This window comes from Pseudophryne corroboree, chromosome 9 (genome assembly GCF_028390025.1).
Source record: "Pseudophryne corroboree isolate aPseCor3 chromosome 9, aPseCor3.hap2, whole genome shotgun sequence".
In the NCBI taxonomy this organism is placed as follows: domain Eukaryota; kingdom Metazoa; phylum Chordata; class Amphibia; order Anura; family Myobatrachidae; genus Pseudophryne; species Pseudophryne corroboree.
This window is the reverse complement of record NC_086452.1, coordinates 473,793,596-473,816,016: the sequence shown is the minus strand read 5'-3', so window position 1 is coordinate 473,816,016 and position 22,421 is coordinate 473,793,596. Positions and strand designations below refer to the sequence as shown.

General features: G+C 53.3%; 1 protein-coding gene across 2 annotated transcripts in view; it reads right to left on the bottom strand.

The window, feature by feature from the left end:
* Nucleotides 1–1,726: 1,726 nt before the first annotated feature.
* Nucleotides 1,727–22,421, bottom strand: part of RASSF1 (Ras association domain family member 1) — a 132,049-nt gene continuing 111,354 nt past the window's right edge. For both annotated transcript variants that reach the window (XM_063941395.1, XM_063941396.1), the window contains 4 exons: nucleotides 19,240–19,344; nucleotides 3,221–3,509; nucleotides 2,504–2,619; nucleotides 1,727–2,387 (listed from right to left, as the gene is read on the bottom strand). In XM_063941395.1, the coding sequence (XP_063797465.1) occupies nucleotides 2,241–2,387; nucleotides 2,504–2,619; nucleotides 3,221–3,509; nucleotides 19,240–19,344 (657 nt within the window). In that variant the 3' untranslated portion in view covers nucleotides 1,727–2,240. The remainder of the gene's footprint in view (nucleotides 2,388–2,503; nucleotides 2,620–3,220; nucleotides 3,510–19,239; nucleotides 19,345–22,421) is intronic.

The window sequence follows — 22,421 nt, the reverse complement described above, 5'->3', positions numbered from 1 at the left end:
CTATTTACCTAAGGTGGTGTCATCTTTTCACCTTAACCAAGAGATTGTGGTTCTGGCTTTTTGGGGTCATTCTGACCCATTCGCTGGCTGCTTTTTATCGCAGCCGAGAGAATGGGTACCCATTGCGCATGTGCCGGCACCGTACTGCGCCAGCGCATGCCAGACGTCCGAAGGCCTTATCGGGGCTGCGATCGCCTCTGCCTGATTGACAGACAGAGGCAGTTGCTGGGCGGGAGGGAGCGGAACGGCGGCCGTTTCGTGGGCACGGTCCGGCCGACACAGGCGTGGACGGACCGTGCGGGGAGTGGCCCGCAGCGGCTGCGTGACGTCATACGGAGCTGCTGCGGGCCGGGGAGCGACAAGTAGCTCCCGGCAAGCACACTAAAGCTGCGCTGGTCGGGAGCTACTCTGGAAGTGCAAAGGCATCGCCGCCGTGCGATGCCTTTGCACTTCTGCGGGGGGGGGGGGGGGGGGGGGGGGTGGCACTGACATGCGGGGCGGACTAGCCCTGTGCTGGGCGTCCCATCCCGCTTGTCAGTGTGAATGATCGTAGCTGTGCTAAATTTAGCACAGCTATGATCATCTCGGAATGAGGGCCTTTATCTCTTCTGATTTGTCTTTCAAAAAGCGGTCTTTGGCTGTGGTTTTCACAAACGTGGCTGGCCTGCAAATAAACAAACCTTGGCCAGATGGATTAGAATGATGATTGCACAAGTTCATGCGCAGGCTGGTCTCCCAGCTCCTGCTGCTATTACTGCCCATTCTACTCGGTCTGTTGGACCTTCTTGGGCGGCTCACCCGCAGAACAATTGTGCAAGGCGGCTACGTGGTCCTCTGTGAACATGTTTGTTATGTTCTATGCTTTTGATACATCCTCCTCACAGGATGCTTCCTTTGGACACTGGGTTCTCATACTCACTAAGGCGCATCCCCTCCCTTGAGGAACTGCTTTAGGACATCCCAGATGTTTCCCTGTGGAAACCAATGTAACCTGCTGCAGAAAAGGAGAGTTATGGTAGACTTAGCATTGTTAAACTCTTTCTGCGAGGTACACTGGGTTCCACAGGGCGCCCTCCCTGACGCATCTAGCTTCTATGGGTTTGTATGGCATTAGCCGCTGACACTTCTCCTGTCGTGAGAATGTGGTTCTATGTGACTAACATCTGCCGTCTCTCTTACCTTCTCCTGCATTGGACTGGTTAACGAAAGCTGACAGTGCCTGGAGGCGGGGTTTATAGGGGAGGACCCAATGCATCCTGGGACAGCCTAAAGCTTTGCCTGTTGGTGGCTCTGGATCAAGATCCACTCTACCCCTGATGTTTTCCTGTGGAAACCAATGTAACCTGCTGCAGAAATATATATACACCGCAGTGCCAGTATGGAGTATACACCCAGTACATTGTGCCTCATCGCCAAGTATTAAATGTGCCCCGTTGCCCAGTATTCCACACAGTCCAGCATACCACATTGCAGGTATACAGCATAGCCCGTACCTTGCAGAAAGAGCGTTAACAATGGTAAGTCTACCACAACTCTCCTTTTTTATATGGTTTATATTTATTTTGCCCTTGCTATTACATATACTGTGACATACTATCCCTGGGCAATGTGGTACTTTCTGCTATTGTGTTACGCGCACACACACCGCTACACCCGTATTGTGCGTATAGATAGAGGTACGTACTAGAGATCCCCTCTGCGGTTCCGGTGGGTGGTGATACAGATGTTCAAGTTTGTAGTAAAAACTTTATTAAGTGCAAAGTAACAAATAAATCAGACAATAACCAGTCGGCAGCAGCCACTCTGCCAGGCACGTCGGCACACAGCAGGAGGTAACATGTTGGCTATACAGTAGCCGGGGGTTTCCTTTGCCAAACCTGGTGCTGGCTGCTCCTACCCAATGTCACACGTCCATACAATTGCCTATAATGAAACAGAGGCTGTGTTGTCCTGAGGAAACCTGCACAGCAGGGAGACAGCGTTATATAGAGGTCTGCCTGAGCTGTGAGGCTAATAAGCCCCCATAGAGTCATGTCCCAGCCTCTCTCTCTCTCAGCACCAGTCGCATCGACAGCTGCAGCTCCCCGTGTCCCACGCAGACACACTCGGTCACTCACATATGTCCTGAGGGGGGAGCTATCTCCCCTGCACTCAGTCTCCAGTCACACCACGTATGCGTCTTCTGGATCAGCCTTGCAGTCTTCATGCGCTCCGTCTCTCGGGGGTGCACGCCCTGCGGCTCAGCCAGGGGTACGTGACGCCAGAGCCTCTTGCATCTGCTGCTGGCAGCGAGCGTAGCGCTGGACGATTTGCCGCATGTGCTCCTCCTCCTCCCGCTGGAGAATACGCAGGAAATTCTGAAGCTCTGGCATGCTGAATGCGTCCCACTGCAAGGCGGAAACACTGGTTAGAGAGGAGGATACAGACGTGATGCTGGAAGAGTGAGACAGGGAAGGAGGGGTAGGGATCGCCGGCACGTGGCCGTCACAGGACGGGAACTTACATTAACTTCTCCCGTCTCATTCTCCTTCAGTACGAAGCTCAGGGTTTTGTCGCACGGTCCGGAAAGCAGACGCAGCTTCAGCGGCTCCTCCTCATCGGACAGCTTTCTCAGGATCACTGCAGGAAAAGCAGAGGGAAAAGCCGGTTGCTATAGGCAACATCACCAATTCTCTGTTTTAGAAGCTTTAGTAAATTTTACCCCTGAGAACGGCTGTAGGCCGCTAATGCGCGTGAGCAGACATGTTTACTTGAACCATCGCAATGGGTTTTCCTCATCAAGTTCTTTTGAAGCGATGGTTAGTTACGATCGCTTTAAAAGTTTCGATGGTGGAACTGCAGCCATCATTTGATAGCGGGCTTTCGATATCCATTCCTAGCATAAAGCTGCCGGCAACGGCTTGATGACAATGGCGCTATTGTACATAGCGCTAAAACCCTGCAAAAATCCAGCGAAGCCTGTGGAGCTTAGCTGAGGCCGGAAAGGCGTCGCTGTGTCCCCATTGGTGACATTGGGGATTGTACCGATTACGCCACCTACTATGACAGGCCTAAGGGTTTCTTCATTAACATCGGTCAGTTTATTGTACTGAGGTCATGACCCCTTTGAGCGTCAGAAACGAGTAATACAACGAATATGATTCATTATTAATGGCACCGCTGATAACAGCAGGTGGAGAGGTGGAAGCAGACACTGGGGCAAGTACCGGAGTGCTCTTACCCTGGCTGCCCTGCTCCGTCCTCTGGAAAAGGGCAAACTTCCTGGGGTTATCCAGAACAGTAAATTTGCGCAGGAGCGCCTGGATGACCTCACTGGCTGGGGTGCGGGAACTGAGGTGAAGGTGCTTGGAGGCATCCTTAGGAAGGTAGAAGGAGGTTCTGCGTTTCACCGCCTGGGAACGGCCGGCTCCTCTCCGCTCACACGTGGGCTTCTTAGCGGCCGGCACAGAGACTGGGCGGATGAGCTTCAGCTGGACCTTAATGAATCCAGTGTAGGAGCCATCTTTGTTCTGGGAATTAGACATAAGATGGTGACCAGGCAGGAAGAGCGGAATACTACATTATTAGCATATGTCAGCTCATATAATATTATTGAATTATTTGTCTATGTTTGAGCAGCTGTTTAGTGTTGTGCTGGATTCATCCAGTGAGTGTTGTCTTGTCTTTCAGTGTCGCCTGTACAGCGGTGTCTTGTCTATCAGTGTAGCCTGTACAGCGGTGTCTTGTCTGTCAGTGTAGCCTGTACCGCGGTGTCTTGTCTGTCAGTGTCGCCTGTACCGCGGTGTCTTGTCTGTCAGTGTCGCCTGTACCGCGGTGTCTTGTCTATCAGTGTCGCCTGTACCGCGGTGTCTTGTCTATCAGTGTAGCCTGTACCGCAGTGTCTTGTCTGTCAGTGTCGCCTGTACCGCGGTGTCTTGTCTATCAGTGTCGCCTGTACCGCGGTGTCTTGTCTATCAGTGTCGCCTGTACCGCAGTGTCTTGTCTTTCAGTGTCGCCTGTACCGCGGTGTCTTGTCTGTCAGTGTCGCCTGTACAGCGGTGTCTTGTCTATCAGTGTAGCCTGTACCGCAGTGTCTTGTCTTTCAGTGTCGCCTGTACAGCGGTGTCTTGTCTATCAGTGTAGCCTGTACAGCGGTGTCTTGTCTGTCAGTGTAGCCTGTACCGCGGTGTCTTGTCTGTCAGTGTCGCCTGTACCGCGGTGTCTTGTCTATCAGTGTCGCCTGTACCGCGGTGTCTTGTCTATCAGTGTAGCCTGTACAGCGGTGTCTTGTCTATCAGTGTAGCCTGTACCGCGGTGTCTTGTCTGTCAGTGTAGCATGTACAGCGGTGTCTTGTCTTTCAGTGTCGCCTGTACCGCGGTGTCTTGTCTTTCAGTGTCGCCTGTACAGCGGTGTCTTGTCTATCAGTGTAGCCTGTACAGCGGTGTCTTGTCTGTCAGTGTAGCCTGTACAGCGGTGTCTTGTCTTTCAGTGTAGCCTGTACAGCGGTGTCTTGTCTATCAGTGTAGCCTGTACCGCGGTGTCTTGTCTATCAGTGTAGCCTGTACCGCAGTGTCGTGTCTGTCAGTGTAGCCTGTACAGCGGTGTCTTGTCTTTCAGTGTAGCCTGTACCGCGGTGTCTTGTCTATCAGTGTAGCCTGTACCGCGGTGTCTTGTCTTTCAGTGTAGCCTGTACAGCGGTGTCTTGTCTATCAGTGTAGCCTGTACAGCGGTGTCTTGTCTTTCAGTGTAGCCTGTACAGCGGTGTCTTGTCTTTCAGTGTAGCCTGTACAGCGGTGTCTTGTCTATCAGTGTAGCCTGTACAGCGGTGTCTTGTCTTTCAGTGTAGCCTGTACAGCGGTGTCTTGTCTTTCAGTGTAGCCTGTACAGCGGTGTCTTGTCTATCAGTGTAGCCTGTACAGCGGTGTCTTGTCTTTCAGTGTAGCCTGTACAGCGGTGTCTTGTCTATCAGTGTAGCCTGTACAGCGGTGTCTTGTCTTTCAGTGTAGCCTGTACAGCGGTGTCTTGTCTATCAGTGTAGCCTGTACCGCAGTGTCTTGTCTGTCAGTGTCGTCTGTACCGCGGTGTCTTGTCTGTCAGTGTAGCCTGTACCGCAGTGTCTTGTCTGTCAGTGTCGTCTGTACCGCAGTGTCGTGTCTGTCAGTGTCGTCTGTACCGCAGTGTCGTGTCTGTCAGCGTCGCCTGTACCGCAGTGTCTTGTCTGTCAGTGTAGCCTGTACCGCGGTGTCTTGTCTTTCAGTGTCGCCTGTACAGCGGTGTCTTGTCTATCAGTGTAGCATGTACCGCAGTGTCTTGTCTGTCAGTGTCGCCTGTACCGCAGTGTCTTGTCTGTCAGTGTAGCCTGTACCGTAGTGTCTTGTCTATCAGTGTCGCCTGTACCGCAGTGTCTTGTCTGTCAGTGTAGCCTGTACTGCAGTGTCTTGTCTGTCAGTGTAGCCTGTACTGCAGTGTCTTGTCTGTCAGTGTAGCCTGTACTGCGGTGTCTTGTCTGTCAGTGTCGCCTGTACCGCAGTGTCTTGTCTGTCAGTGTAGCCTGTACCGCGGTGTCTTGTCTGTCAGTGTAGCCTGTACCGCAGTGTCTTGCCTGTCAGTGTAGCCTGTACCACAGTGTCTTGCCTGTCAGTGTAGCCTGTACCACAGTGTCTTGCCTGTCAGTGTAGCCTGTACTGCAGTGTCTTGTCTGTCAGTGTAGCCTGTACCGCAGTGTCTTGTCTGTCAGTGTAGCCTGTACTGCGGTGTCTAGTCTGTCAGTGTCGCCTGTACCGCAGTGTATTGTCTGTCAGTGTAGCCTGTACCGCAGTGTCTTGTCTGTCAGCGTCGTCTGTACCGCAGTGTCGTGTCTGTCAGCGTCGCCTGTACCGCAGTGTCTTGTCTGTCAGTGTAGCCTGTACCGTAGTGTCTTGTCTGTCAGTGTCGCCTGTACCACAGTGTCTTGTCTATCAGTGTAGCCTGTACCACAGTGTCTTGTCTGTCAGTGTAGCCTGTACAGCGGTGTCTTGTCTTTCAGTGTCGCCTGTACAGCGGTGTCTTGTCTATCAGTGTAGCATGTACCGCAGTGTCTTGTCTGTCAGTGTAGCCTGTACCGCGGTGTCTTGTCTGTCAGTGTAGCCTGTACAGCGGTGTCTTGTCTTTCAGTGTCGCCTGTACAGCGGTGTCTTGTCTATCAGTGTAGCATGTACCGCAGTGTCTTGTCTGTCAGTGTAGCCTGTACCGCGGTGTCTTGTCTATCAGTGTAGCATGTACCGCAGTGTCTTGTCTTTCAGTGTCGCCTGTACAGCGGTGTCTTGTCTATCAGTGTAGCATGTACCGCAGTGTCTTGTCTGTCAGTGTAGCCTGTACAGCGGTGTCTTGTCTGTCAGTGTAGCCTGTACAGCGGTGTCTTGTCTATCAGTGTAGCCTGTACCGCAGTGTCTTGTCTGTCAGTGTCGCCTGTACAGCGGTGTCTTGTCTATCAGTGTAGCCTGTACAGCGGTGTCTTGTCTATCAGTGTAGCCTGTACAGCGGTGTCTTGTCTGTCAGTGTAGCCTGTACAGCGGTGTCTTGTCTGTCAGTGTAGCCTGTACAGCGGTGTCTTGTCTATCAGTGTAGCCTGTACCGCAGTGTCTTGTCTGTCAGTGTCGCCTGTACAGCGGTGTCTTGTCTATCAGTGTAGCCTGTACAGCGGTGTCTTGTCTATCAGTGTAGCCTGTACCGCAGTGTCTTGTCTGTCAGTGTCGCCTGTACAGCGGTGTCTTGTCTGTCAGTGTAGCCTGTACCGCAGTGTCTTGCCTGTCAGTGTAGCCTGTACAGCGGTGTCTTGTCTATCAGTGTAGCCTGTACCGCGGTGTCTTGTCTATCAGTGTAGCCTGTACCGCAGTGTCGTGTCTGTCAGTGTCGTCTGTACCGCAGTGTCGTGTCTGTCAGCGTCGCCTGTACCGCAGTGTCTTGTCTGTCAGTGTAGCATGTACCGCAGTGTCTTGTCTGTCAGTGTAGCATGTACCGCAGTGTCTTGTCTGTCAGTGTCGCCTGTACCGCAGTGTCTTGTCTGTCAGTGTAGCCTGTACTGCGGTGTCTTGTCTGTCAGTGTCGCCTGTACCGCAGTGTATTGTCTGTCAGTGTAGCCTGTACCGCAGTGTCTTGTCTGTCAATGTGGCCTGTACCGTGGTGTCCTGTCTGTCAGTGTAGCCTGTACCGCGGTATCTTGTCTCTCAGTGTAGCCTGTACTGTAGTGTCTTGTCTGTCAGTGTCGCCTGTACCGCGGTATCTTGTCTCTCAGTGTCGCCTGTACCGCGGTATCTTGTCTCTCAATGTCGCCTGTACCGTGATGTCGTTTGTCAGTGTCGCCTGTACCGGGGGGTCTTGTCTGTGTCACCTGTACCACAGTAGTCAGTGTAGCTTGTACCGCAGTGTCTTGTCTGTCAGCGTCACATGTACAGCAGAGCCTCGTATGTCAGCGCCACCTGTACCGCGGTGTCTTGTCTGTCAGTGCCGCTTGTACCACAGTGTCTTGTCTGTCAATGTGGCCTGTACTGTGGTGTCTTGCCTGTCAGTGTAGCCTGTACAGTGGTGTCTTGTCTGTCAGTGTAGCCTGTACCGCAGTGTCTTGCCTGTCAGTGTAGCCTGTACAGTGGTGTCTTGTCTGTCAGTGTAGCCTGTACCGCAGTGTCTTGCCTGTCGGTGTAGCCTGTACCGCAGTGTCTTGTCTGTCAGTGTAGCCTGTACCGCAGTGTCTTGCCTGTCGGTGTAGCCTGTACCGCAGTGTCTTGCCTGTCGGTGTAGCCTGTACCGCAGTGTCTTACCGGTCAGTGTAGCCTGTACCGGGGGGTCTTGTCTGTCAATGTGGCCTGTACCGCAGTGTCATGCCTGTCAGTGTAGCCTGTACCGCAGTGTCTTGCCTGTCAGTGTAGCCTGTACTGGGGTGTCTTGTCTGTCAATGTGGCCTGTACCGCAGTGTCTTGTCTGTCAGCTTCACGTGTACCGCGGAGCCTTGTCTGGCAGCGTTGCCTGTACCGTGGTGTCTTGTCTGTCATTGTCGCCTGTACCGCGGTATCTTGTCTCTGTGTCGCCTGTACCGTGGTGTCTTGTTTGTCAGTGTCGCCTGTACCGCAGTGTCTTGTCTGTCAGCGTCACATGTACCGCAGTGTCTTGTCTGTCAGCGTCACATGTACCGCGGAGCCTCGTATGTCAGCGCCGCCTGTACCGCGGTGTCTTGTCTGTCAGCGTCGTCTGTACTGTGGTGTCTTGTTTGTCAGTGTCGCCTGTACCGCAGTGTCTTGCCTGTCAGTGTAGCCTGTACCGTGGTTTCTTGTCTGTCAGTGTAGCCTGTACCGTGGTTTCTTGTCTGTCAGTGTAGCCTGTACCGCAGTGTCATGCCTGTCAGTGTAGCCTGTACAGCAGTGTCTTGTCTGTCAGTGTCGCCTGTACTGTGGTGTCTTGTCTGTCAGTGTCGCCTGTATCACGGTGTCTCATCTGTCAGTGTGTCATCTGTACCGTGGTGTCTTGTCTGTCAGTGTGTCATCTGTACCGTGGTGTCTTGTCTGTCAGTGTCGCCTGTACCGCGGTGTCTCACCTGTCAGTGTCTCGTCTGTACCGTGGCTCCTTGTCTGTCAGTGTAACGCCTGTACCGGGGTGTCTCGTCTGTCAGCGTCGCATGTACTGTGGTGTTTTGTCTGTCAGTGTCGCCTGTACCGCAGTGTCTTGTCTGTCGGTGTCGCCTGTACCGCAGTGTCTTGTCTGTCGGTGTCGCCTGTACCGCAGTGTCTTGTCTGTCAGCGTCACATGTACAGCGGAGCCTCGTCTGTCAGCGCCGCCTGTACCGCGGTGTCTTGTCTGTCAGCGTCGTCTGTACTGTGGTGTCTTGTTTGTCAGTGTCGCCTGTACCGCAGTGTCTTGCCTGTCAGTGTAGCCTGTACCGTGGTTTCTTGTCTGTCAGTGTAGCCTGTACCGTGGTTTCTTGTCTGTCAGTGTAGCCTGTACCGCAGTGTCATGCCTGTCAGTGTAGCCTGTACAGCAGTGTCTTGTCTGTCAGTGTCGCCTGTACTGTGGTGTCTTGTCTGTCAGTGTCGCCTGTATCACGGTGTCTCATCTGTCAGTGTGTCATCTGTACCGTGGTGTCTTGTCTGTCAGTGTGTCATCTGTACCGTGGTGTCTTGTCTGTCAGTGTCGCCTGTACCGCGGTGTCTCACCTGTCAGTGTCTCGTCTGTACCGTGGCTCCTTGTCTGTCAGTGTAACGCCTGTACCGGGGTGTCTCGTCTGTCAGCGTCGCATGTACTGTGGTGTTTTGTCTGTCAGTGTAGCCTGTACCGCAGTGTCGTGTCTGTCAGTGTAGCCTGTACAGCGGTGTCTTGTCTTTCAGTGTAGCCTGTACAGCGGTGTCTTGTCTATCAGTGTAGCCTGTACCGCGGTGTCTTGTCTATCAGTGTAGCCTGTACCGCGGTGTCTTGTCTATCAGTGTAGCCTGTACCGCGGTGTCTTGTCTTTCAGTGTAGCCTGTACAGCGGTGTCTTGTCTTTCAGTGTAGCCTGTACAGCGGTGTCTTGTCTTTCAGTGTAGCCTGTACAGCGGTGTCTTGTCTATCAGTGTAGCCTGTACAGCGGTGTCTTGTCTATCAGTGTAGCCTGTACAGCGGTGTCTTGTCTTTCAGTGTAGCCTGTACAGCGGTGTCTTGTCTATCAGTGTAGCCTGTACAGCGGTGTCTTGTCTGTCAGTGTCGTCTGTACCGCGGTGTCTTGTCTGTCAGTGTAGCCTGTACAGCGGTGTCTTGTCTATCAGTGTAGCCTGTACTGTAGTGTCTTGTCTGTCAGTGTCGTCTGTACCGCGGTGTCTTGTCTGTCAGTGTAGCCTGTACCGCAGTGTCTTGTCTGTCAGTGTCGTCTGTACCGCAGTGTCGTGTCTGTCAGTGTCGTCTGTACCGCAGTGTCGTGTCTGTCAGTGTAGCCTGTACCGTAGTGTCTTGTCTGTCAGTGTAGCCTGTACCGCGGTGTCTTGTCTTTCAGTGTCGCCTGTACAGCGGTGTCTTGTCTATCAGTGTAGCATGTACCGCAGTGTCTTGTCTGTCAGTGTAGCCTGTACCGCGGTGTCTTGTCTATCAGTGTAGCATGTACCGCAGTGTCTTGTCTGTCAGTGTAGCCTGTACCGCGGTGTCTTGTCTATCAGTGTAGCATGTACCGCAGTGTCTTGTCTTTCAGTGTCGCCTGTACAGCGGTGTCTTGTCTATCAGTGTAGCATGTACCGCAGTGTCTTGTCTGTCACTGTAGCCTGTACAGCGGTGTCTTGTCTTTCAGTGTAGCCTGTACAGCGGTGTCTTGTCTTTCAGTGTAGCCTGTACAGCGGTGTCTTGTCTATCAGTGTAGCCTGTACAGCGGTGTCTTGTCTATCAGTGTAGCCTGTACCGCAGTGTCTTGTCTGTCAGTGTCGCCTGTACCGCGGTGTCTTGTCTGTCAGTGTAGCCTGTACAGCGGTGTCTTGTCTGTCAGTGTAGCCTGTACAGCGGTGTCTTGTCTGTCAGTGTAGCCTGTACAGCGGTGTCTTGTCTATCAGTGTAGCCTGTACCGCAGTGTCTTGTCTGTCAGTGTCGCCTGTACAGCGGTGTCTTGTCTGTCAGTGTAGCATGTACCGCAGTGTCTTGTCTTTCAGTGTCGCCTGTACAGCGGTGTCTTGTCTATCAGTGTAGCCTGTACCGCAGTGTCTTGTCTGTCAGTGTCGCCTGTACAGCGGTGTCTTGTCTATCAGTGTAGCATGTACCGCAGTGTCTTGTCTTTCAGTGTCGCCTGTACAGCGGTGTCTTGTCTATCAGTGTAGCCTGTACAGCGGTGTCTTGTCTATCAGTGTAGCCTGTACAGCGGTGTTTTGTCTATCAGTGTAGCCTGTACCGCAGTGTCTTGTCTGTCAGTGTAGCCTGTACCGCAGTGTCTTGTCTGTCAGTGTAGCCTGTACCGCAGTGTCTTGCCTGTCAGTGTAGCCTGTACAGCGGTGTCTTGTCTATCAGTGTAGCCTGTACCGCAGTGTCGTGTCTGTCAGTGTCGTCTGTACCGCAGTGTCGTGTCTGTCAGCGTCGCCTGTACCGTGGTGTCTTGTCTATCAGTGTAGCCTGTACCGCGGTGTCTTGTCTGTCAGTGTAGCCTGTACCGCGGTGTCTTGTCTGTCAGTGTAGCCTGTACCGCGGTGTCTTGTCTGTCAGTGTAGCCTGTACCGCAGTGTCTTGTCTGTCAGTGTCGCCTGTACCGCAGTGTCTTGTCTGTCAGTGTCGCCTGTACCGCAGTGTATGGTCTGTCAGTGTAGCCTGTACCGCAGTGTCTTGTCTGTCAGTGTCGCCTGTACCGCAGTGTCTTGTCTGTCAGTGTAGCCTGTACCGCGGTGTCTTGTCTGTCAGTGTAGCCTGTACCACGGTGTCTTGCCTGTCAGTGTAGCCTGTACCACAGTGTCTTGCCTGTCAGTGTAGCCTGTACTGTAGTGTCTTGTCTGTCAGTGTAGCCTGTACCGCAGTGTCTTGTCTGTCAGTGTCGCCTGTACCGCAGTGTCTTGTCTGTCAGTGTAGCCTGTACCGCAGTGTCTTGTCTGTCAATGTGGCCTGTACCGTGGTGTCCTGTCTGTCAGTGTAGCCTGTACTGCGGTGTCTTGTCTGTCAGAGTCGCCTGTACCGCAGTGTCTTGTCTGTCAGTGTCGCCTGTACCGCAGTGTCTTGTCTGTCAGTGTAGCCTGTACCGTAGTGTCTTGTCTATCAGTGTCGCCTGTACCGCAGTGTCTTGTCTGTCAGTGTAGCCTGTACTGCAGTGTCTTGTCTGTCAGTGTAGCCTGTACTGCAGTGTCTTGTCTGTCAGTGTAGCCTGTACTGCGGTGTCTTGTCTGTCAGTGTCGCCTGTACCGCAGTGTCTTGTCTGTCAGTGTAGCCTGTACCGCGGTGTCTTGTCTGTCAGTGTAGCCTGTACCGCAGTGTCTTGCCTGTCAGTGTAGCCTGTACCACAGTGTCTTGCCTGTCAGTGTAGCCTGTACCACAGTGTCTTGCCTGTCAGTGTAGCCTGTACTGCAGTGTCTTGTCTGTCAGTGTAGCCTGTACCGCAGTGTCTTGTCTGTCAGTGTAGCCTGTACTGCGGTGTCTAGTCTGTCAGTGTCGCCTGTACCGCAGTGTATTGTCTGTCAGTGTAGCCTGTACCGCAGTGTCTTGTCTGTCAGTGTCGTCTGTACCGCAGTGTCGTGTCTGTCAGCGTCGCCTGTACCGCAGTGTCTTGTCTGTCAGTGTAGCCTGTACCGTAGTGTCTTGTCTGTCAGTGTCGCCTGTACCACAGTGTCTTGTCTATCAGTGTAGCCTGTACCACAGTGTCTTGTCTGTCAGTGTAGCCTGTACAGCGGTGTCTTGTCTTTCAGTGTCGCCTGTACAGCGGTGTCTTGTCTATCAGTGTAGCATGTACCGCAGTGTCTTGTCTGTCAGTGTAGCCTGTACCGCGGTGTCTTGTCTGTCAGTGTAGCCTGTACAGCGGTGTCTTGTCTTTCAGTGTCGCCTGTACAGCGGTGTCTTGTCTATCAGTGTAGCATGTACCGCAGTGTCTTGTCTGTCAGTGTAGCCTGTACCGCGGTGTCTTGTCTATCAGTGTAGCATGTACCGCAGTGTCTTGTCTTTCAGTGTCGCCTGTACAGCGGTGTCTTGTCTATCAGTGTAGCATGTACCGCAGTGTCTTGTCTGTCAGTGTAGCCTGTACAGCGGTGTCTTGTCTGTCAGTGTAGCCTGTACAGCGGTGTCTTGTCTATCAGTGTAGCCTGTACCGCAGTGTCTTGTCTGTCAGTGTCGCCTGTACAGCGGTGTCTTGTCTATCAGTGTAGCCTGTACAGCGGTGTCTTGTCTATCAGTGTAGCCTGTACAGCGGTGTCTTGTCTGTCAGTGTAGCCTGTACAGCGGTGTCTTGTCTGTCAGTGTAGCCTGTACAGCGGTGTCTTGTCTATCAGTGTAGCCTGTACCGCAGTGTCTTGTCTGTCAGTGTCGCCTGTACAGCGGTGTCTTGTCTATCAGTGTAGCCTGTACAGCGGTGTCTTGTCTATCAGTGTAGCCTGTACCGCAGTGTCTTGTCTGTCAGTGTCGCCTGTACAGCGGTGTCTTGTCTGTCAGTGTAGCCTGTACCGCAGTGTCTTGCCTGTCAGTGTAGCCTGTACAGCGGTGTCTTGTCTATCAGTGTAGCCTGTACCGCGGTGTCTTGTCTATCAGTGTAGCCTGTACCGCAGTGTCGTGTCTGTCAGTGTCGTCTGTACCGCAGTGTCGTGTCTGTCAGCGTCGCCTGTACCGCAGTGTCTTGTCTGTCAGTGTAGCATGTACCGCAGTGTCTTGTCTGTCAGTGTAGCATGTACCGCAGTGTCTTGTCTGTCAGTGTCGCCTGTACCGCAGTGTCTTGTCTGTCAGTGTAGCCTGTACTGCGGTGTCTTGTCTGTCAGTGTCGCCTGTACCGCAGTGTATTGTCTGTCAGTGTAGCCTGTACCGCAGTGTCTTGTCTGTCAATGTGGCCTGTACCGTGGTGTCCTGTCTGTCAGTGTAGCCTGTACCGCGGTATCTTGTCTCTCAGTGTAGCCTGTACTGTAGTGTCTTGTCTGTCAGTGTCGCCTGTACCGCGGTATCTTGTCTCTCAGTGTCGCCTGTACCGCGGTATCTTGTATCTCAATGTCGCCTGTACCGTGATGTCGTTTGTCAGTGTCGCCTGTACCGGGGGGTCTTGTCTGTGTCACCTGTACCACAGTAGTCAGTGTAGCTTGTACCGCAGTGTCTTGTCTGTCAGCGTCACATGTACAGCAGAGCCTCGTATGTCAGCGCCACCTGTACCGCGGTGTCTTGTCTGTCAGTGCCGCTTGTACCACAGTGTCTTGTCTGTCAATGTGGCCTGTACTGTGGTGTCTTGCCTGTCAGTGTAGCCTGTACAGTGGTGTCTTGTCTGTCAGTGTAGCCTGTACCGCAGTGTCTTGCCTGTCAGTGTAGCCTGTACAGTGGTGTCTTGTCTGTCAGTGTAGCCTGTACCGCAGTGTCTTGCCTGTCGGTGTAGCCTGTACCGCAGTGTCTTGTCTGTCAGTGTAGCCTGTACCGCAGTGTCTTGCCTGTCGGTGTAGCCTGTACCGCAGTGTCTTGCCTGTCGGTGTAGCCTGTACCGCAGTGTCTTACCGGTCAGTGTAGCCTGTACCGGGGGGTCTTGTCTGTCAATGTGGCCTGTACCGCAGTGTCATGCCTGTCAGTGTAGCCTGTACCGCAGTGTCTTGCCTGTCAGTGTAGCCTGTACTGGGGTGTCTTGTCTGTCAATGTGGCCTGTACCGCAGTGTCTTGTCTGTCAGCTTCACGTGTACCGCGGAGCCTTGTCTGGCAGCGTTGCCTGTACCGTGGTGTCTTGTCTGTCATTGTCGCCTGTACCGCGGTATCTTGTCTCTGTGTCGCCTGTACCGTGGTGTCTTGTTTGTCAGTGTCGCCTGTACCGCAGTGTCTTGTCTGTCAGCGTCACATGTACCGCAGTGTCTTGTCTGTCAGCGTCACATGTACCGCGGAGCCTCGTATGTCAGCGCCGCCTGTACCACGGTGTCTTGTCTGTCAGCGTCGTCTGTACTGTGGTGTCTTGTTTGTCAGTGTCGCCTGTACCGCAGTGTCTTGCCTGTCAGTGTAGCCTGTACCGTGGTTTCTTGTCTGTCAGTGTAGCCTGTACCGTGGTTTCTTGTCTGTCAGTGTAGCCTGTACCGCAGTGTCATGCCTGTCAGTGTAGCCTGTACAGCAGTGTCTTGTCTGTCAGTGTCGCCTGTACTGTGGTGTCTTGTCTGTCAGTGTCGCCTGTATCACGGTGTCTCATCTGTCAGTGTGTCATCTGTACCGTGGTGTCTTGTCTGTCAGTGTGTCATCTGTACCGTGGTGTCTTGTCTGTCAGTGTCGCCTGTACCGCGGTGTCTCACCTGTCAGTGTCTCGTCTGTACCGTGGCTCCTTGTCTGTCAGTGTAACGCCTGTACCGGGGTGTCTCGTCTGTCAGCGTCGCATGTACTGTGGTGTTTTGTCTGTCAGTGTCGCCTGTACCGCAGTGTCTTGTCTGTCGGTGTCGCCTGTACCGCAGTGTCTTGTCTGTCGGTGTCGCCTGTACCGCAGTGTCTTGTCTGTCAGCGTCACATGTACAGCGGAGCCTCGTCTGTCAGCACCGCCTGTACCGCGGTGTCTTGTCTGTCAGTGTAGCTTGTACCGCAGTGTCTTGTCTGTCAGCATCACATGTACCGCGGAGCCTCGTCTGTCAGCACCGCCTGTACCGCGGTGTCTTGTCTGTCAGTGTAGCTTGTACCGCAGTGTCTTGTCTGTCAGCGTCACATGTACCGCGGAGCCTCGTCTGTCAGCACCGCCTGTACCGTGGTGTCTTGTTTGTCAGTGTTGCTTGTACCACAGTGTCTTGTCTGTCAGCGTCGCCTATGGTGTCTTGTCTGTCAGCGTCGCATGTACTGTGGTGTTTTGTCTGTCAGTGTAGCCTGTACCGCTGTGTCCTGTCTGTCAGTGTAGCCTGTACCGCGGTGTCTTGTCTGTCAGTGTAGCCTGTACCGCGGTGTCTTGTCTGTCAGTGTCGCCTGTACCGCAGTGTCTTGTCTGTCAGCGTCACATGTACTACGGTACCTCGTCTGTCAGCGCCGCCTGTACCGCGGCGCCTTGTCTGTCAGCGTCGCCTGTACCGCAGTGTCTTGTCTGTCGGTGTCGCCTGTACCGCAGTGTCTTGTCTGTCAGTGTCGCCTGTACCGCAGTGTCGTGTCTGTCAGTGTCGCCTGTATCACGGTGTCTCATCTGTCAGTGTGTCGTCTGTACCGTGGCTCCTTGTCTGTCAGTATATCACCTGTACCGCAGTGTCCTGTCTGTTAGTGTCACCTGTACTGTGGTGTCTTGTCTGTCAGTGTATTACCTGCACCACAATCTCTTGTCTGTCAGTGTCGCCTGTACCGCTGTGTCTCATCTGTCAGTGTATTACCTGCACCACAATCTCTTGTCTGTCAGTGTCGCCTGTACCGCTGTGTCTCATCTGTCAGTGTATTACCTGCACCACAATCTCTTGTCTGTCAGTGTCGCCTGTACGGCGGTGTCTCATCTGTCAGTGTATTACCTGCACCACAATCTCTTGTCTGTCAGTGTCGCCTGTACCGCAGTGTCTCATCTGTCAGTGTATTACCTGCACCACAATCTCTTGTCTGTCAGTGTCGCCTGTACCGCTGTGTCTCATCTGTCAGTGTATTACCTGCACCACAATCTCTTGTCTGTCAGTGTCGCCTGTACGGCGGTGTCTTGTCTGTCAGTGTATTACCTGCACCACAATCTCTTGTCTGTCAGTGTCGCCTGTACGGCGGTGTCTTGTCTGTCAGTGTATTACCTGCACCACAATCTCTTGTCTGTCAGTGTCGCCTGTACCGCTGTGTCTCATCTGTCAGTGTATTACCTGCACCACAATCTCTTGTCTGTCAGTGTCGCCTGTACGGCGGTGTCTCATCTGTCAGTGTATTACCTGCACCACAATCTCTTGTCTGTCAGTGTCGCCTGTACCGCAGTGTCTCATCTGTCAGTGTATTACCTGCACCACAATCTCTTGTCTGTCAGTGTCGCCTGTACCGCTGTGTCTCATCTGTCAGTGTATTACCTGCACCACAATCTCTTGTCTGTCAGTGTCGCCTGTACGGCGGTGTCTCGTCTGTCAGTGTATTACCTGCACCACAATCTCTTGTCTGTCAGTGTCGCCTGTACCGCAGTGTCTCATCTGTCAGTGTATTACCTGCACCACAATCTCTTGTCTGTCAGTGTCGCCTGTATGGCTGTGTCTCATCTGTCAGTGTATTACCTGCACCACAATATCTTGTCTGTCAGTGTCGCCTGAACCGCAGTGTCTCATCTGTCAGTGTATTACCTGCACCACAATCTCTTGTCTGTCAGTGTCGCCTGTATGGCTGTGTCTCATCTGTCAGTGTATTACCTGCACCACAATATCTTGTCTGTCAGTGTCGCCTGTACCGCAGTGTCTCATCTGTCAGTGTATTACCTGCACCACAATCTCTTGTCTGTCAGTGTCGCCTGTACGGCGGTGTCTTGTCTGTCAGTGTATTACCTGCACCACAATCTCTTGTCTGTCAGTGTCGCCTGTACGGCGGTGTCTTGTCTGTCAGTGTATTACCTGCACCACAATCTCTTGTCTGTCAGTGTCGCCTGTACGGCGGTGTCTCATCTGTCAGTGTATTACCTGCACCACAATATCTTGTCTGTCAGTGTCGCCTGTACGGCGGTGTCTCATCTGTCAGTGTATTACCTGCACCACAATCTCTTGTCTGTCAGTGTCGCAGGTACTGCGGCGCAGCACCAGTCATTATATGAAAGTAACACAATGGGGAACCCTGGGTGTGTCGTCAGGCTGCAGCATCACAGACGAGGGTCTTGCTGACATGAGGGGTCACACACACATGCCCGTGGCCCAGTGACATCACACAGACATGAGGGGTCACACACACGCACTGTGGCCCAGTAACATCACACAGACATGAGGGGGTCACAAACACACCCGTGGCCCTGTGGCTCCATGACATCACACAGAGAAGCGACTTGCTGACATGAGGATCACACACACACACACACATGCCCGTGGCCCAGTAACATCACACAGACATGAGGGGTCACACACACGCCCTGTGGCCCAGTGACATCACACAGACATGAGGGGTCACACACACGCCCTGTGGCCCAGTGACATCACACAGACATGAGGGGGTCACACACACGCCCTGTGGCCCAGTGACATCACACAGACATGAGCGGTCACACATACACCCGTGGCCCTGTGGCTCCATGACATCACACAGAGAAGCGACTTGCTGACATGAGGGTCACACACACACGCCCTTGGCCCAGTAACATCACACAAACGTGAGGGGTCACACACACGCCCTGTGGCCCAGTGACATCACACAGACATGAGAGGGTCACACACACGCCCTGTGGCCCAGTGACATCACACAGGCATGAGAGGGTCACACACACGCCCTGTGGCCCAGTGACATCACACAGACAAGCGTCTTGCTGACATGAGGCTCAAACACATGCCCTGTGGCCCAGTAACATCCCAGAGACATGAGCGGTCACACATACACCCGTGGCCCTGTGGCTCCATGACATCACACAGAGAAGCGACTTGCTGACATGAGGGTCACACACACACGCCCTTGGCCCAGTAACATCACACAAACGTGAGGGGTCACACACATGCCCGTGGCCCAGTGACATCACACAGTCAAGCGTCTTGCTGACATGAGGCTGAAACACGCCCTGTGGCCCAGTAACATCACACAGACATGAGGGGTCACACACACGCCCGTGGCTTAGTAACATCACACAGACATGAGGGGTCACACACACGCCCGTGGCTTAGTGACATCACACAGACATGAGGGGTCACACACACGCCCGTGGCTTAGTGACATCACACAGACATGAGGGGTCACACACACGCCCGTGGCTTAGTGACATCACACAGACATGAGGAGTCACACACACGCCCGTGGCTTAGTGACATCACACAGACATGAGGAGTCACACACACGCCCGTGGCTTAGTGACATCACACAGACATGAGGGGTCACACACACGCCCGTGGCTTAGTGACATCACACAGACATGAGGGGTCACACACACGCCCGTGGCTTAGTGACATCACACAGACATGAGGAGTCACACACACGCCCGTGGCTTAGTGACATCACACAGACATGAGGGGTCACACACACGCCCGTGGCTTAGTGACATCACACAGACATGAGGAGTCACACACACGCCCGTGGCTTAGTGACATCACACAGACATGAGGGGTCACACACACGCCCGTGGCTTAGTGACATCACACAGACATGAGGGGTCACACACACGCCCGTGGCTTAGTGACATCACACAGACATGAGGAGTCACACACACGCCCGTGGCTTAGTGACATCACACAGACATGAGGAGTCACACACACGCCCGTGGCTTAGTGACATCACACAGACATGAGGGGTCACACACACGCCCGTGGCTTAGTGACATCACACAGACATGAGGAGTCACACACACGCCCGTGGCTTAGTGACATCACACAGACATGAGGGGTCACACACACGCCCGTGGCTTAGTGACATCACACAGACATGAGGGGTCACACACACGCCCGTGGCTTAGTGACATCACACAGACATGAGGGGTCACACACATGCCCGTGGCTTAGTGACATCACACAGACATGAGGGGTCACACACACGCCCGTGGCCCAGGCGTACCATGCTCATGAAGAGGTTACTCTTGATCTTAGAGTTATAATCCTTTATCTTCTGCTCGGTCTCTTTCTGGCTCAGGGCCGGCGCCTGTTTTTCTGGCTTCTCATCCTAAAAGGAAACAAAGATATATCACATCAGGTTATTCTGGTATCCGTTGCACCACCCCAGGTTCAGGCGGCTGCTGCCATTATCCATCCTGATCCTAAACATGTGGAACTGGTTTTACTGGTTGCAGCTTCAGAAGCATCTACGCAAAATCCTTTTCAAACCCAAATCCCCCTTATAAGGGCACAAGCGTCCCTGCCACATACATCTATCTGTCACAGCAGAGAGACCGCAGCCTCACAGATCCCACGTATAAGGGCACAAGCGTCCCTGCCACATACATCTATCTGTCACAGCAGAGAGACCGCAGCCTCACAGATCCCACGTATAAGGGCACAAGCGTCCCTGCCACATACATCTATCTGTCACAGCAGTGAGACCGCAGCCTCACAGATCCCACGTATAAGGACACAAGCGTTCCTGTCATGTACATCTATCTGTCACAGCAGTGAGACCGCAGCCTCACAGATCCCACGTATAAGGGCACAAGCGTCCCTGTCATGTACATCTATCTGTCACAGCAGTGAGACCGCAGCCTCACAGATCCCACGTATAAGGGCACAAGCGTCCCTGTCACGTACATCTATCTGTCACAGCAGTGAGACCGCAGCCTCACATATCCCACGTATAAGGGCACAAGCGTCCCTGCCACATACATCTATCTGTCACAGCAGAGAGACCGCAGCCTCACAGATCCCACGTATAAGGGCACAAGCGTCCCTGCCACATACATCTATCTGTCACAGCAGTGAGACCGCAGCCTCACAGATCCCACGTATAAGGACACAAGCGTCCCTGCCACATACATCTATCTGTCACAGCAGAGAGACCGCAGCCTCGCAGATCCCACGTATAAGGGCACAAGCGTTCCTGCCACGTACATCTATCTGCCACAGCAGTGAGACCGCAGCCTCACAGATCCCACGTATAAGGGCACAAGCGTCCCTGTCATGTACATCTATCTGTCACGGCAGTGAGACCGCAGCCTCACAGATCCCACGTATAAGGGCACAAGCGTTCCTGTCATGTACATCTATCTGTCACAGCAGTGAGACCGCAGCCTCACAGATCCCACGTATAAGGGCACAAGCGTCCCTGTCATGTACATCTATCTGTCACGGCAGTGAGACCGCAGCCTCACAGATCCCACGTATAAGGGCACAAGCGTTCCTGTCATGTACATCTATCTGTCACAGCAGTGAGACCGCAGCCTCACAGATCCCACGTATAAGGGCACAAGCGTCCCTGTCATGTACATCTATCTGTCACGGCAGTGAGACCGCAGCCTTACAGATCCCACGTATAAGGGCACAAGCGTTCCTGTCATGTACATCTATCTGTCACAGCAGAGAGACCGCAGCCTCACAGATCCCACGTATAAGGGCACAAGCGTTCCTGTCATGTACATCTATCTGTCACAGCAGTGAGACCGCAGCCTCGCAGATCCCACGTATAAGGACACAAGCGTTCCTGTCATGTACATCTATCTGTCACAGCAGAGAGACCGCAGCCTCACAGATCCCACGTATAAGGGCAGAAGCGTTCCTGTCATGTACATCTATCTGTCACAGCAGTGAGACCGCAGCCTCACAGATCCCACGTATAAGGACACAAGCGTCCCTGCCACATACATCTATCTGTCACAGCAGTGAGACCGCAGCCTCACAGATCCCACGTATAAGGACACAAGCGTTCCTGTCATGTACATCTATCTGTCACAGCAGAGAGACCGCAGCCTCACAGATCCCACGTATAAGGACACAAGCGTTCCTGTCACGTACATCTATCTGTCACAGCAGAGAGACCGCAGCCTCACAGATCCCACGTATAAGGGCACAAGCGTTCCTGTCACATACATCTATCTGTCACAGCAGTGAGACCGCAGCCTCACAGATCCCACGTATAAGGGCAGAAGCGTTCCTGTCATGTACATCTATCTGTCACAGCAGAGAGACCGGAGCCTCACAGATCCCACGTATAAGGGCACAAGCGTGCCTGCCACATACATCTATCTGTCACAGCAGAGAGACCGCAGCCTCACAGATCCCACGTATAAGGACACAAGCGTTCCTGCCACATACATCTATCTGTCACAGCAGTGAGACCGCAGCCTCACAGATCCCACGTATAAGGGCACAAGCGTTCCTGTCATGTACATCTATCTGTCACAGCAGAGAGACCGCAGCCTCACAGATCCCACGTATAAGGGCACAAGCGTCCCTGCCACATACATATATCTGTCACAGCAGTGAGACCGCAGCCTCACAGATCCCACGTATAAGGGCAGAAGCGTCCCTGCCACATACATCTATCTGTCACAGTAGTGAGACCGCAGCCTCACAGATCCCACGTATAAGGGCACAAGCGTCCCTGCCACATACATCTATCTGTCACAGCAGTGAGACCGCAGCCTCACAGATCTAAGGGCACAAGCGTCCCTGCCACATACATCTATCTGTCACAGCAGAGAGACCGCAGCCTCACAGATCCCACGTATAAGGACACAAGCGTTCCTGCCATGTACATCTATCTGTCACAGCAGTGAGACCGCAGCCTCACAGATCCCACGTATAAGGGCACAAGCGTTCCTGCCACGTACATCTATCTGTCACAGCAGTGAGACCGCAGCCTCACAGATCCCACGTATAAGGGCACAAGCGTTCCTGTTATGTACATCTATCTGTCACAGCAGAGAGACCGCAGCCTCACAGATCCCACGTATAAGGGCTGAAGCGTTCCTGCCACGTACATATATCTGTCACAGCAGAGAGACCGCAGCCTTACAGATCCCACGTATAAGGGCAGAAGCGTTCCTGTCATGTACATCTATCTGTCACAGCAGTGAGACCGCAGCCTCACAGATCCCACGTATAAGGGCACAAGCGTCCCTGCCACGTACATCTATCTGTCACAGCAGTGAGACCGCAGCCTCACAGATCCCACGTATAAGGGCACAAGCGTTCCTGCCACATACATCTATCTGTCACAGCAGTGAGACCGCAGCCTCACAGATCCCACGTATAAGGGCACAAGCGTTCCTGCCACGTACATCTATCTGTCACAGCAGAGAGACCGCAGCC